The sequence below is a fragment of the Lotus japonicus genome, chromosome 6 (assembly GCF_012489685.1).
Source record: "Lotus japonicus ecotype B-129 chromosome 6, LjGifu_v1.2".
Taxonomy (NCBI): domain Eukaryota; kingdom Viridiplantae; phylum Streptophyta; class Magnoliopsida; order Fabales; family Fabaceae; genus Lotus; species Lotus japonicus.
In genome coordinates this window covers 18,213,815-18,227,836 of record NC_080046.1, presented here as the reverse complement: position 1 = coordinate 18,227,836, position 14,022 = coordinate 18,213,815, and the positions used below count along the sequence as shown (strand labels likewise).

The 14,022-nt window shown below is 41.6% G+C and overlaps 1 protein-coding gene across 1 annotated transcript; it reads right to left on the bottom strand.

The window, feature by feature from the left end:
• Positions 1-11,548: 11,548 nt before the first annotated feature.
• LOC130725037 (uncharacterized) lies at positions 11,549-13,354 on the bottom strand. Its single transcript, XM_057576300.1, has one exon. It carries the CDS (start codon positions 13,352-13,354, stop codon positions 11,549-11,551), a length of 1,806 nt encoding a protein of 601 aa, XP_057432283.1.
• Between the last annotated feature and the right edge of the window lie 668 nt (positions 13,355-14,022).

Here is a 14,022-nt window from a genome sequence, read left to right as displayed (position 1 = left end):
CAGGGTTTGGTGATCTAACCGAGGAATGGTTAGAGACCGAGTGTTCGGGTTGGACAAGTTCTGGTTGTGTGGGAAGTGCTGGTTGGACAGGAAGACATGAAGGAGATGCTGCATTCAGAGGGACTACTTGAATGGGATGATCTGGATCAACTAGACGTTCTGGTCTAGGTCCAGGATATTTCCTTGTGCTAGGAATGGTCTGGTAGTACTCAGGAATTGCAAACTCTTTCTGTTTCGCAATTTGATCAAATTTACGAATGGATTCAGAGTTATTTGAGGGTGAGGAACCAGCAACATTTATGGGAAAGGATACAGAGGGACAAGGAGTTGTGGTATCTGTATCATTTGTTCTGCGAACCGGATGATCTGATGCTCTGAGGACAGAGTGATCAGAGGTTCTGGGTTCATGGTGAGATTGGTCAGAAATAATGGGTTCAGAGGCTTGTGGGTTGTATTGAATGGTTATAGGTGAGGTAGGTTTAGAGGGTCTGGGAGTCTGAAGCATATTCCAAAGAGGTGCTTCTTCATGAGAGGGTTGAAAGAATGAAGATCTAGGTGAAGTGGTTGGAGAGGTGTTTTGTTCAGCTGGTTGAGACTCTTGAATGGGAGAGAGTGGGATAGCAGTGCGATTGAGAAGGGCAGAAATTGGGAGTGCATCAAATGAGCTTAAATCATCATCATGAAATGGAACATAAGACTTACTTGGTGATCTCACTACAGACCGAGTAACCCTGGCAGGAGCCTCTGTTCTGGTTACCTCAACAGCTGGTTCCACACGAGTTGGCTTCACCACTATTCTCACTTGCTTCTTTGACTTCTTTGGTGGAGGAGCATCATCATCATCACCATCAGATGGAGCATCTGGCTTGGAGGGTTCCTCATGCTTCCTCTTAAGCTTGTCATTCTTCTTCTTCTGATCAACACCATCAGAAGGATCAGACTCTTCAGAAGATTCCTCTATAATTATTCTTCTCTTCTTCTTCTTCTTGGGAGGAGAATCAAATTCTGGAGCTGGTGGCAGGGTTCTGAAGAACTCGTCCACATCTATTTCATAACCTTGTTCCCTCAAGTCAGCTAGATAGTGCAAGATAGCAACTGGATCATCAGCTTTGAACCATAGAGGGTAATTGGTCAGAGGGACTCTTCTCTGTCTGACTTCATCAGAGGTATCTTCATGATCAGGTGCAACCTTTGTTTTAATCAATCCCATCTTTTTCATGGATGTGGAAGTGAAGACATCACCAACAACAGTCGTCAGATCCTCTGTGCAGCCTGCCTTAGTCAGATCTTCTATCAATTTGCTTTCCAGAAAGAGGTCTGAGAGCAATCTTCCAAAGGGAATGTATCTGATTGCAGACTTTGGAGAAGCAGTTGTTCTGGACTTCTTGATGCACTCTTTGAGATAAGAGAACAGGAAGAAGGGAAGGCAGATCTTCTTGCGGTCCTGAATGAAGAAAAGCATCACTTTCTGACAGAAATTGATGTAGTCTGGAGAGCTTCCCTTTGGCCTTTGATTGATGCAGTGCAGCAGAATCTTGTGCCAAATCCTCAGCTTAGGATGAAGTTCTACTACTTTGTAATCACTCTTGCCTGGCTTCCTGTTTGTGTAGAGAGCTCGGTTAACATCTTCTTTGGTCTTGGGTTTCACCTTTGATTCCGACAGTTGGAATCTGTAGCCTGTGCCAGTATTTTCACCCAGAAGATCAACAATTGATTTCTCCGTGATGATGATTCTTCTGCCAGCAATGTATGAGACTACTTGATTGTCATCACAGTCGACATGTTTCCATAATTCCTTTACCAACTTGATGTAGACTGGACCACGAAGCCTGTTGAAGTATTCTTCCCAGCCTTGAGCCTTTACTTCAGGACGAGATCAAACCCGTTGGCAGCAATGTTGTCTAGATCAAATCTCCATTCAGCAAGAACCTGGAGTTCATCAGGAGAGTAGACACACGTAACGGCACAACCCCTTTGTGCAACAAGAATCATCTGGCCTATAGCTTGAGTTTCTGGTTGATTTCTCTGAGTTGTGGAGCTCGATTGACCGGTAATTTGAGCCACTACCATGACAGAAAATATCCTTCCGTCGACAGTTTCACCTCTGTTAGATTTCACCATCTTTGAAGCGGTTGAAGGTTTGGGTAGGAATAGAGAGGATGAATGTGTAAGATCAAGTTTTGATCTAGTAGTACAACTCTATGTTTTGATGATTACAAGTTAACCTTTTGATATGAACAATTGTGGTACTCTAACGTGTTTTTCTAAGTGTGCTATTTACAGGCTCTGACCTCAACTCAATCTCACACAAATCAGAAGCACTGTGTATAAAGAGTGACCCAAGCAACGCTTTCGCATTCACCATGTTCAGTATGAACAGTGGAAAAGCTTCAGAAGTTCTGAAGTTATACAAACTCTGATGTGGACTCAGTCACTAGAAGTTCTGAAGATCCAGAAAGTCTGATAACCAAGAAACACTGAAGGCTCAGATGTTCTGATGGTGTAGAAGACTCTGAAGATCCAGAAGCTGAATAGTGGAAACTCTGAAGTCCAGAAGCAAGAAACTCTGAAGGCCATGTTCTTCCCTCTGAGTTCAGAATCAGAAGATACAATGGTCAGAGGATCTGTGCTTTCCCTCTGACTCTGATCAACCGGCTTCACAAGTTCCAATATGAAGCATTCCCCTGATCAGAAGTCTCCTAGGTTTAAAGGTCGCGTCGCTATCCAAGTACAAAAGCAACTGTACCTTCCTGACGACCTACCTAACGTTCTCAGCCACAGCAGAAGCTGGATTTTCCAGAACTGCCCTCCAACGGTAGCATTTCCCATGCATTGCTCAACCCTAATCCTTGGAGTATATAAAGAGGCTGAAGACTGAAAGAAACGGCAAGAAGCAATACATACGCGCAAGACATATTCAAAATCTTCTAAGTTTTCTTTCATCTGAAATTCATTGAGTTTACTATTAGCTTTTTAGAAGCAAATCTCTTGTAAACAATTCTTTGATAAACAGTTTGTTTAGTTCCTTTAGGAGATCAAGGTTGATCGGATCCTAGAGAAGACTAAGAGAGTGAATCTTAGTGTGAGCTAAGTCAGTGTAATTGTTAGTCACTTGTAGGTTTCAAGTGCAGTTGTAACTCAAACCTGATTAGTGGATTGGCTTCATTCTAAGAAGGAAGAAATCACCTTAACAGGTGGACTGGAGTAGCTTGAGTGATTTATCAAGTGAACCAGGATAAAATCCTTGTGTGCTTTTCTATCTCTTATCTTTAGCACTTAAGTTCTCGAAAGATTTGTCAAAATCTTTAAGGTGGAAGTTTTATACTGAAAACGTTATTCAAACCCCCCCCTTTCTACCGTTTTTCATACCTTCAGAATGAAGAGAGAAAGAGAGAGATCGTGGGGATTAAGGGTTTTGCAAACCGAAGAGAGAGAGAGAGAGTAAAGTAAGATAAGTGATGGAGAACGTGGGTGCATACTGGTTTTTGAAAATAACCGTTGTTGATTAAAAAGCAAAGTAAAATCAACGGTTAAAAATTAAAGTCATCATAACAAACAGTTAATACACATATCACACGATGAAGAGAAGCACATCAACACTCATTACGACAGATTGTCAGCACGGGCACAAGAAACAATGTATCATAGCTACTGACACACGTTTATTGTCTCAGCTTCAGAGTGAGCACCAATGGGTACTTATCCTTTGATGGAGTTACCTTCTGAACTAGACATCTTCTGATAAAGAAGCATCATAGTCCATATTCATGCTGGACAAAAGTCCATATTCAGATTTTTCAGAATGAAATTAAATCTATCCTCTGCTAAGGGCTTTGTAAAGATATTTGTCCATTGATGGTCAGTATCAACAGACTTCAGGAGAAGTACGCCCTTCTGAACATAATCTCTAATAAAATGATACTTTACCTCAATGTGTTTTTCCCTTGAGTGTAAGATAGGATTCTTACTCAGTGAGATTGCAACAGTGTTATCACAATAGATTGGGATGTTGCTCTCAAGGATTTGATAATCCTCCAACTGATGTTTCATCCAGAGAATCTGAGTGCTGCAAATTGCTGCTGAGATATATTCTGCCTCTGCAGTGGATAGTGCAATGGTTGATTGCCTCTTGCTTGCCCATGAGACTAAGTTACTTCCCATAAATTGACAGTTTCCAGAAGTGCTTTTTCTCTCTGTTCTATCTCCAACATAATCAGCATCACAGTAACCTGAAAGCTTATACTCTGATGTTTTCTTATACATCAAGCCAAGGTTAGTGGAACCTTTCAGATATCTCAGGATCCTCTTAACAGCAGTTAAGTGGGTTTCCCTTGGATCTGATTGGAAACGAGCACATAGATGAACACTAAACAGAATATCTAGCCTAGATGCAGTTAAGTATAGAAGTGATCCTATCATACCACGATAGAGCTTCTGACAAACTTTACCACTTGCATCTTCTTTCTCCAGGATGCATGTAGGATGCATTGGAGTCTTAGAGATTGTAGATTCTGTCATGTTGAACTGCTTCAGAAGTTCTTTAGTGTACTTGCTCTGATGGATGTAAGTTCCTTCTGGTGTTTGATCAACTTGTATACCCAGAAAGTATTTGAGTTCTCCCATCATACTCATTTCAAATTCAGCCTGCATCATCTCAGAAAAATCTTTGCATAGAGAATTTGCACAATTAATATATCATCTTTGTAAGTTTTTCAAAAGAGAGTTGTATCTACTTTACCCCTTACAAACTTATTTTCCAGAAGGAATGAGCTGAGTCTCTCATACCATGCTCTGGGAGCTTGCTTCAGACCATAGAGAGATTTCTTCAATTTGAAAACATGGTCAGGGTTCTTCTCATCTTCAAAACCTGGGGGTTGATGAACGTAGACTTCCTCTGAGATGGAACCATTTAGGAAGGCACTTTTAACATCCATCTGATGAAGAATTATGTTGTGATTCACTGAGAATGAGATCAGTAGTCTGATAGCTTCCAGTCTTGCTACCGGAGCAAATGATTCAGTATAGTCTATTCCTTCTTGCTGACTGTAGCCTTGAGCAACTAGCCTTGCCTTGTTTCTGACTACATCTCCTTTCTCATTCAGCTTGTTTCTGAAAACCCATTTGGTTCCAATCACATGAACGCCTTGAGGTTTCTTCATTAGGCTCCAAACATCATTCTTGGAAAATTGATTTAGTTCTTCTTCCATAGCCAGAATCCAGTCCTTGTCTTGAAGAGCTTCATCAGTTGACTTAGGTTCAATTAAGGACACCAATCCTTTCAGACTGAGCAAGGTCTCTTCAGAGGGTCTGAAGGCCGATCTGGTTCTGACTGGTTCATCTTTATTACCCTGAATCAATTCCTTAGGATGAGACGCAGTGATTCTGCTCTTCTTCTGAGGTTGTGAATCAGAGGGACCAGCTTCTTCTGGTTCATCTTCCTCTGGCTCAGCTTCCTCTGGAGCTATGCCTTTGTCAGGAACATTTATACTTAAATCTGCAAACTTCTCAACTAGCTTTGACTGATCAGAGTCAAGCTTATCATCAAATCTAATATGAATAGATTCTTTAATAGTTTTAGCATCAGTATTATAAAATCTGAAACCTTTAGATCGATTAGAGTAACCAAGTAATAGACATTTAGAAGACTTAGCATCAAACTTATGCAATCTATCCTTAGTGTTTAGAACATAGCAAACACAACCAAAAGGATGAAAATAAGAAATGTTGGGTTTTATATTCTTCCACAATTCCTAAGGAGTCTTATTCAGAATTGGTCTCACAGAGATTCTGTTCTGAATGTAACATGCTGTGTTTACTGCCTCTGCCCAAAAGTACTTTGCCATGCCAGTTTCTTGAGCATGGTTCTAGCCATCTCCTGAAGAGTTCTGTTCTTCCTCTCAACAACACCATTTTGTTGAGGAGTTCTAGGACAAGAGAAATCATGTGCAATTCCATAGGAATCAAACAGACTCTCAAATTTGTCATTCTCAAACTCTCCACCATGGTCACTTCTGACACGTACAATCCTACAAGCCTTCTCGTTTTGCACTTGGGCTATGAAGGTAGAGAACACAGAATGAGACTCATCCTTGCGGGATAGAAATTTTACCCATGTCCAGCGGCTATAGTCGTCAACAATGACCATCCCATATCTCTTGCAACCTATAGACTCAGTTTTCACTGGTCCAAACAGGTCGATATGCAGAAGTTCCAACGGCCTTGAGGTAGAGACAACATTCTTTGCCTTGAAAGGGACTTTTGTGAATTTTCCTTTCTGACATGCTTCACAAAGAGCATCTGAAGAGAACTTCAGAGTGGGTAAGCCCCTGACTGTAAGATCAAGTTTTGATCGAGTAGTACAACTCTATGTTTTGTTGATTACAAGTTAACATTTTAGTATGAACAATTATGGTACTCTAACGTGTTTTTCTGAGTATGCTATTTACAGGCTCTGACCTCAATTCAATCTCACACAAATCAGAAGCACTGTGTATAAAGAGTGACCCAAGCAACGCTTTCGCAACATCTATGTTCACTCTGAACAGTAGAAATACTTCAGAAGATCTGAAGTCATACAAGCTCTGATATGGACTCAGTCACTTGAAGTTCTGAAGATCCAGACGTTCTGACAACCAAGAAACTCTGAAGCTTCAGATGTTCTGATGGTGTAGAAGACTCTGAAGATCCAGAAGCTGAAAAGTGGAAACTCTGATGTCCAGAAGCAAGATGACTCTGAAGACCATGTACTTCCCTCTGAGTTCAGAATCAGAAGATACAATGGTCAGAGGATCTGTGCTTCCCTCTGACTCTGGTCAACTAGCTTCACAAGTTCCAACATGAAGCATTCCCCTGATCAGAAGTCTACTAGGTTTAAAGGTCAAGTCACTATCCAAGTACAAAAGCAAATGTACTATCTTGACGACCTACCTAACATTCTCAGCCACAACAGAAGCTGGAATTTCCAGAACTGCCCTCCAACGGTAGCATTTCCATGCAGCGTTCAAACCCTAATCCTTGGAGTATAAATAGAGGCAGAAGATTGAAAGATGCGGTTGGAAGAATCTCACACGCGCAAGCTATATTCAAAACCTTCTAAGCATTCTTTCATCTGAATTCATTGTGTTTACTATTAGCTTTTCAGAAGCAAATTCTTTGTAAACATTCTTTCTTAAACAGTTGTTTAGTTACCTTTAGGAGATCAAGTTTGATCGGATCCTAGAGAAGACTAAGAGAGTGAATCTTAGTGTGAGCTAAGTCAGTGGCTTCTTCAGATTCTTCTGCTTCAGGTTGGAGAGCTTTTGACTTCTCAGATTTAAACTTCTCAGATTTCGATTTCAAGGCAATAGATTTCTTCCTCAGATCCTGCATCTCTGAGCGCTTCAGCTCATGACATTTCAGTATGCTGATGAGTTCTTCTAGACTCATATGCTCAACATCTCTTGTAAGCTCTATTGAAGTCACTAAAGGCATCCAGCTTTCAGGAAGACTTCTGATAACCCTTATGACATGATCTTTTGTAGTGTAGCTTTTGTTGAGAGGTCTTATTCCAGCTACAAGCAACTGAAATCTGGAAAACATATCCTCAATGGACTCGTTAGGTTCCATGATGAAGGATTCATACTTCTGGATCAAAGACAGCGCATTTGATTCTTTCACTTTCTTATTTCCTTCATGAGACATCTTCAAGGATTCAAAGATGCCCTTGGCAAACTCACGATCTGTAATCTTCTAGTACTCTTCATAGGAAATAGCACTAAGAAGAATAGCTCTAGCTTTGTGGTGCTGTGAGTAAAGCTTCTTTTGCTCAGCAGTCATCTCTGATCTGGAGATCTTCTTGCCATCTGCATCAACTAGACGCTCATAGCCATCCACAATGATATCCCAGAGATCTGCATCGAAGCCTAGAAAGAAACTTTCAATTCTGTCTTTCCAATATTCGAACCTTTGACCATCGAACATGGGAGGCTTTGCATTGTAACCATCTTTTTGCATTTCACTGGTGGTAGCCCTTTGTTTTTCACACCGACCCGGATCACTGAACATTGTTAGGTGTGGTAATCAGAACTTGCGCTCTGATACCAATTGAAGGTATGAAAAACGGTAGAAAGGGGGGGTTTGAATAGCGTTTTCAGAATAAAACTTCCACCTTAAGATTTTAACAAATCTTTCGAGACACAAGTAAAGTGCTTAAGATAAGAGATGAGAAAAGCACACAAGGATTTTATCCTGGTTCACTTGATGAATCACTCAAGCTAGTCCAGTCCACCCGTCAAGGTGATTTCTTCCTTCTTAGAATGAAGGCAATCCACTAATCAGAGATTTGTTACAACTGCACTTGAAACCTACAAGTGACTAACAATACACTGACTTAGCTCACACTAAGATTCACTCTCTTAGTCTTCTCTAGGATCCGATCAACCTTGATCTCCTAAAGGTAAATCAAACAACTATTTGAAGAATATTGTTTACAAAGAAATTGCTTCTTAAAAGCTTGTAGTAAACACAATGAATTCAATCAAGAAAGAATGCTTAGAAGATTTGAATATAGCTTGCGCATGTAAGATTCTTCCGACCGCATCTTTCAGTCTTCAGCCTCTATATATACTCCAAGGATTAGGGTTTGAACGTTGCATGGGAATGCTACTGTTGGAGGGCAGATCTCGGATTTCCAGCTTCTGCTGTGGCTGAGTATGTTAGGTTAGGTCGTCAGGATGGTACATTTGCTTTTGTACTTTGGATAGTGACTTGACCTTAAACCTTGTTGACTTCTGATCAGAGGAATGCTTCGTGTTGGAACTTGTGAAGCTTGTTGATCAGAGTCAGAGGGAAGCATGGATCCTCTGACCGTTGTACCTTCTGATTCTAAACTCAGAGGAGAAGTACTTGGTCTTCAGAGCCAGTTTGCTTCTAGACTTCAGAGTCTTCACCTTTCAGCTTCTGGATCTTCAGAGTCTTCTACACCATCAGAACTTCTGAGCCTTCAGAGTGCCTGGGTTGTCAGAACGTCTGGATCTTCAGAACTTAAAGTGAATTGAGTCCTTATCAGAGCTTGATTAACTTCAGATCTTCTGAAGCTTTTCTACTGTTCAGATTGAACGTAGAGATTGCGAAAGCGTTGCTAGGGTCACTCTTAAGCAAAGTGCTTCTGATTTGTGTGAGATTAAGTCAAGGTCAGAGCCTGTTAAGAGCACACTCAGTAAACATGTTAGAGTACCATAATTGTTCATACTAAAATGTTAACTTGTAATCATCAAAACATAGAGTTGTACTACACGATCAAAACTTGATCTTACAACTTCGTATTCCCTGTTTTCTGCTAGCTCATCCTTGCCGCTCTTTGCTTTAGGAAAAATACGCCATGCCAGTGTGGGCCTTCTGGCCGCCTTCGAGAAGAAAGGGAACGTCTCGTTTCCTCCCCGAATTAATTTGAAAGGCGACAAAACGTCCTTGTAGAAAGTAAGTGGGAAACGGCCTCTCGGCAAGGAAACCCCTCGCCCTTCCTTAAAAAGACCGCACCCCGCGGCTGTTGCATCGTCTTCTAGCGGGGAAAGAACTCATATTATCTCCGCAGCTTTTTATGAGTCTGAGGAGACTCCCACGTCGGACCAGCCCGCCGGACCTTCAAAGGCGGTTCCAGTTTCTTCGCCCGACGCCCAGGGTGATTCCTTTGACAGGACAGGCCTTCCCCTGGTGCGAAAGTTATCCCACCGCTTCCTGGTCAACACTTAATGCCATCCGCCAGCATACCCTCGCCCAGTCATAATCCCGACCCGCCTCCGGGCTCTTCAAACCGAGAATTGCCATATTCTCTATCCCTGACATCAACACAAATCGCGAGGATGGACGAAGTGGTCAAGAAGCAAGGCTTGGACAGAGTTTCGGAAAGCGCGTTGGCGACAATGCTCCACGCCTTTCACTGTTACAAATGGTCCGCCCAGGGTGCCGACGAGTTGCAATCTGAGGTGGTGTGCCTCCGCGCCCTCAATGGTGAATCTATTGAGGAACGCCGAGCGCTTCTTGCCCAGCTGAAAGCCAAAGGAACCTCCTTTTCCAAAGAGCCGAGCGAGCAGACTCGTCGTGCTGAGGTTAGCTTGGAGTTTCGAGACAGGAGAATTTCTGACTTGGAAAAAGCTCTCGCGAAGCTTCAGTAGGAGGTGCAGCTAGAATCTGAGGCGAAGGCGGATCTGGCGGCTTCCAAAGATCAAACCCTTTCTTTGATGGAGACCGACCTTGAAAACCTTCGTTCTGAAGTGGCGAAGAAAGACGAGGCTTTATCTAAATGAAGTTCAAATTCTAGTTCCCTTAGAACAATGTCGTACGCGATGTCAGGACAATCGATTATGACAACAATCACACAGTATCAGTAAACGTTAAACACAAAAGTAACAAGACACAAGAATTGGTAACCCAGTTCAGTGAAACTTCACCTACGTCTGGAGGGCTAAGCTCAAAGAAAGGAAATCCACTATCTCAAGATTCAGGAACTACAGACACACATGAACACAACCAGTTCGTTGTTCTTTTCCTAATCTACCCAGTGTATTTCTACTTAGTATCTCAACCTAAGTATGAGAGCCCCTCTCACTTTCTCTCAATCACTGCCACAGTGATTGGTGAAAACAAATAACAAGAGTGTTTGAACAATCAAACTCAACACAGAACTGAATCTTGCTTTATAGAATCAGGGAGCAAGAACAGTTCACAAATAACAAGAACAAAGCACAACTCACAATCCTAAAACACTTGATATTCAATCTTAGCTCCGGTCCCTTCACGTTTTAGGTCTTTGTTCCTTTTATACTTCAGCAGAGGCACCACTAGGGTTGACTGGGCTGAAGAACAGAATTGATCCACACAAATTCAAACGCAATCTTCCAAGATATGATTTGCGTAACAACTAAGAAGAGATAGAAACAAATCTTCAATCATAGATTTGTTTCAACAATATAGTATAAACAACCCGCAAAGAACTCCCTTTAATCAGCTACTTGATCCTCAAGTAACAACAAACAAATCTTTAACAGATAACAGAAGGGACCCACAATGCACGCGAGCCAGGGAATGAATGTCTTGGCTTCACAGAATCTGATGTCAGGACGTAGGCTTCGACATCTGATTGTTTTTAGGAAAATGCATGACAACACAAGGAACAACAATCTCCCCCTTTGTCAAATTTTTCCTAAAAACAACTTCATAACCAGAGAGGGTAAAAACACACAGAATCAGCAGCGGAACAAAAGAGACAACACTCCCCCTCAAAACGATGCTTCTTCATATGCAGACATAGAGAAACTCCCCCTCAAATGAAGCATCCAACAACACTCATAAAAACTGCCTGAAGTACACAAGTCATAACTATAGCAGCACACAATTACCAAATTCCAAGCCAGAGAGGAATATCAGTAGAACTTGAAAAAAAAACATAGTACTGTCACACTGTCTTGAAATAAATCTGCTAATTATTACAAACCAGAAGCAGAAACAGAAAACACAAAACACAGTCTTCAACATCTTCAACAAAAATCTTGTCTTCTAACTACTCCCCCTTTTAGCACAAATTTGGCAAAGGTTGAAAACAAATACATGAGCCAAAACAGAACAGACACAGGACCATTATTAAATGCCAGAAGATCTCCTCTGCAAGGTCTTCAGATCTTTCCTCCTCAGCAACATCCTCATGACCGGCCTCCTCTTTAAGCTTGAGAAGCAAAGCATCCACCTTCAATTTCCTCTTAGTAGTAACCTTGATAGACACCTGCAGCTCCTTTGAGAGATTCTCCAATTTAGCAATCACACTTTGAGTTCCATAAGCAGACATTGAAACAGGAATTGATGTCCTGTGAGATGGCATATCAATATCCAGGACATGGGGATCCATGAACAGACGATGATCCAAAGTGATGGGGGTACCCTTAGGAAAAGCCACATCATCCATTCTAAGTATATCAGGATGCTGCTTCAGAATGATAGCAGTCAAGAGCGAAGGAAAAGAAATGGGCAGCTTTACAGCACAAGTTTCTACATGTTTTAAAGTTTGAGCAAACTCCAAAGAGCCAAAATCAAAAGGAAGCTCAGTTCCAATCCTGTAGATCAGCTTGGCTAAAATTGCAGATACAGCAGAGGTATGATGAGAGGGAATCCAATTCACAACTCCTATCCTGTTCAGAATAGCATACTTCACACTCAACAACCCTGTAGATAAAAGCTTCTTAGCAGGCCACTTCTTCACTTGTCCAGCAGTGAGTTCCTTGGCAACCTTGTCCAAGGACAATTCTTCCTCAACAAACTCCACAACACTTCTTCCAAGGGCTTGGTTGATCACAGCAGGAGAAAAAGTTACACACTTCCCTCGCACATAAACTTTCCTGAATTCAGCACTTCTAGGAATACCAACATCATCTGTCAAATTAACTAGGAACTCTTTCACTAGCTTCTCATAACATTTTCCAATATCCATGACTGTCTTCCTTAGACTAGCCCGGTCAATAAGAGCAACAATCATCTTACACTCAAGCACATCCTTGTCAATCTCCCTTTCTTTTTCAATCCGACGGTTGCAAACATATTTCCACTTGAGAACATTCTCAGCAGCATGAAAGGAAACATTATCAATAGGGAAAGAAGGAACATCTGAAGGAATTCGCTTACCAGAGAATTTCTTCTTTTCAGAAGTCCGAATGTTCTGAACATCGACTTCAACATCAGACTCAGATTCCAAATCAATCGTTGGAATTTTCTTCTTCTCAGCAGTTTTCTTTACCTTCTTGTGTGAGGAATCCACAGCCTTTTGTTTACCTTTGCTCTTCACATCCATAGTGGATTTGGCCTTCTTTTGTGAACCAGAGGGGGTGTCTTCAACAGGAACCCTTCTTCTCTTCTTCATCCTGGCAGCAACACTTGCCAGAGGAACATCATCTGAGTCATCATCATCTGAAATTTCAAGAACAGATGGAGGAGATTTGGTAGACTCCTCAGAAGATACCTCCTCGTGAGCTTCATTCTCTGGTTCTGAGTTCTTGGACTCAGAGGAGGAATCCAGAGATGGTGAATTCTCCTCACCAGGCACATTGGATACAGGAACTTCAGTTTGAGGAGCAGAAGCCTCAACATCTGCCTCTTCATCCGCAGAGGAAATTTCATGAGAAACATCCTCAAGCACAGGTGAGTCACGAGTGCCCTGAGATCTCGTACTCGACATGTAGCGCTTGCTGGCAGGAGTTCTTGAATCTTTTCTTGCAGAAGCCTTCTTGGATTGAGCGGAGGATTGCGCATTCAAGCCCATAACCTTGACTCCAGAAGATGTCTTCTCAATCTTGCCTTTGATGGAGTCTTGCTTTCCTGAGACTTGAGACATGGTGAAATATGGAAGAGTATGCAGATCCAGAGGATCAAAGAAAAATTGAGAGCAAAGATGAATCAGAATTACACAATTAAAAAACTCAATCAGTTGTAAGATAGAAACATGGCCGTTGGTGATGATTATATAGCAGTTGAGTGGATGAGAAGCAATCATGATGATGATGTCATAACGGCAGTTATTGGTAGTTACCAGAAAATTAGCTGTTAGAGCAAAGTGATGCGGTAATTGCTATGCTTCTTGAAAGAGGCAAATCCCAAGATTTCCTCTCAATTTCTCAAACGTGACAGCATCAAGTGGTTTGGTAAATATATCAGCCAATTGCTTTTTAGTAGGAACATGCTCTAGAGTGATAATTTTATCTTCAACCAAGTCTCTAATGAAGTGGTGTCTGATATCAATGTGCTTGGTCCTGCTATGTTGAATAGGATTTTTGGAAATATTAATAGCACTAAGATTGTCACAGTACAGTGTCATAACATCCTGCTCGACTTCATACTCTTTCAGCATTTGTTTCATCCACATGAGTTGAGTGCAGCTACTCCCAGCAGCAATATATTCAGCTTCAGCAGTTGACAAGGAGACACAATTTTTCTTCTTGCTGAACCAAGAGATCAAGTTGTTCCCCAAGTAGAAACAACCTCCAGATGTGCTTTTCCTATCAT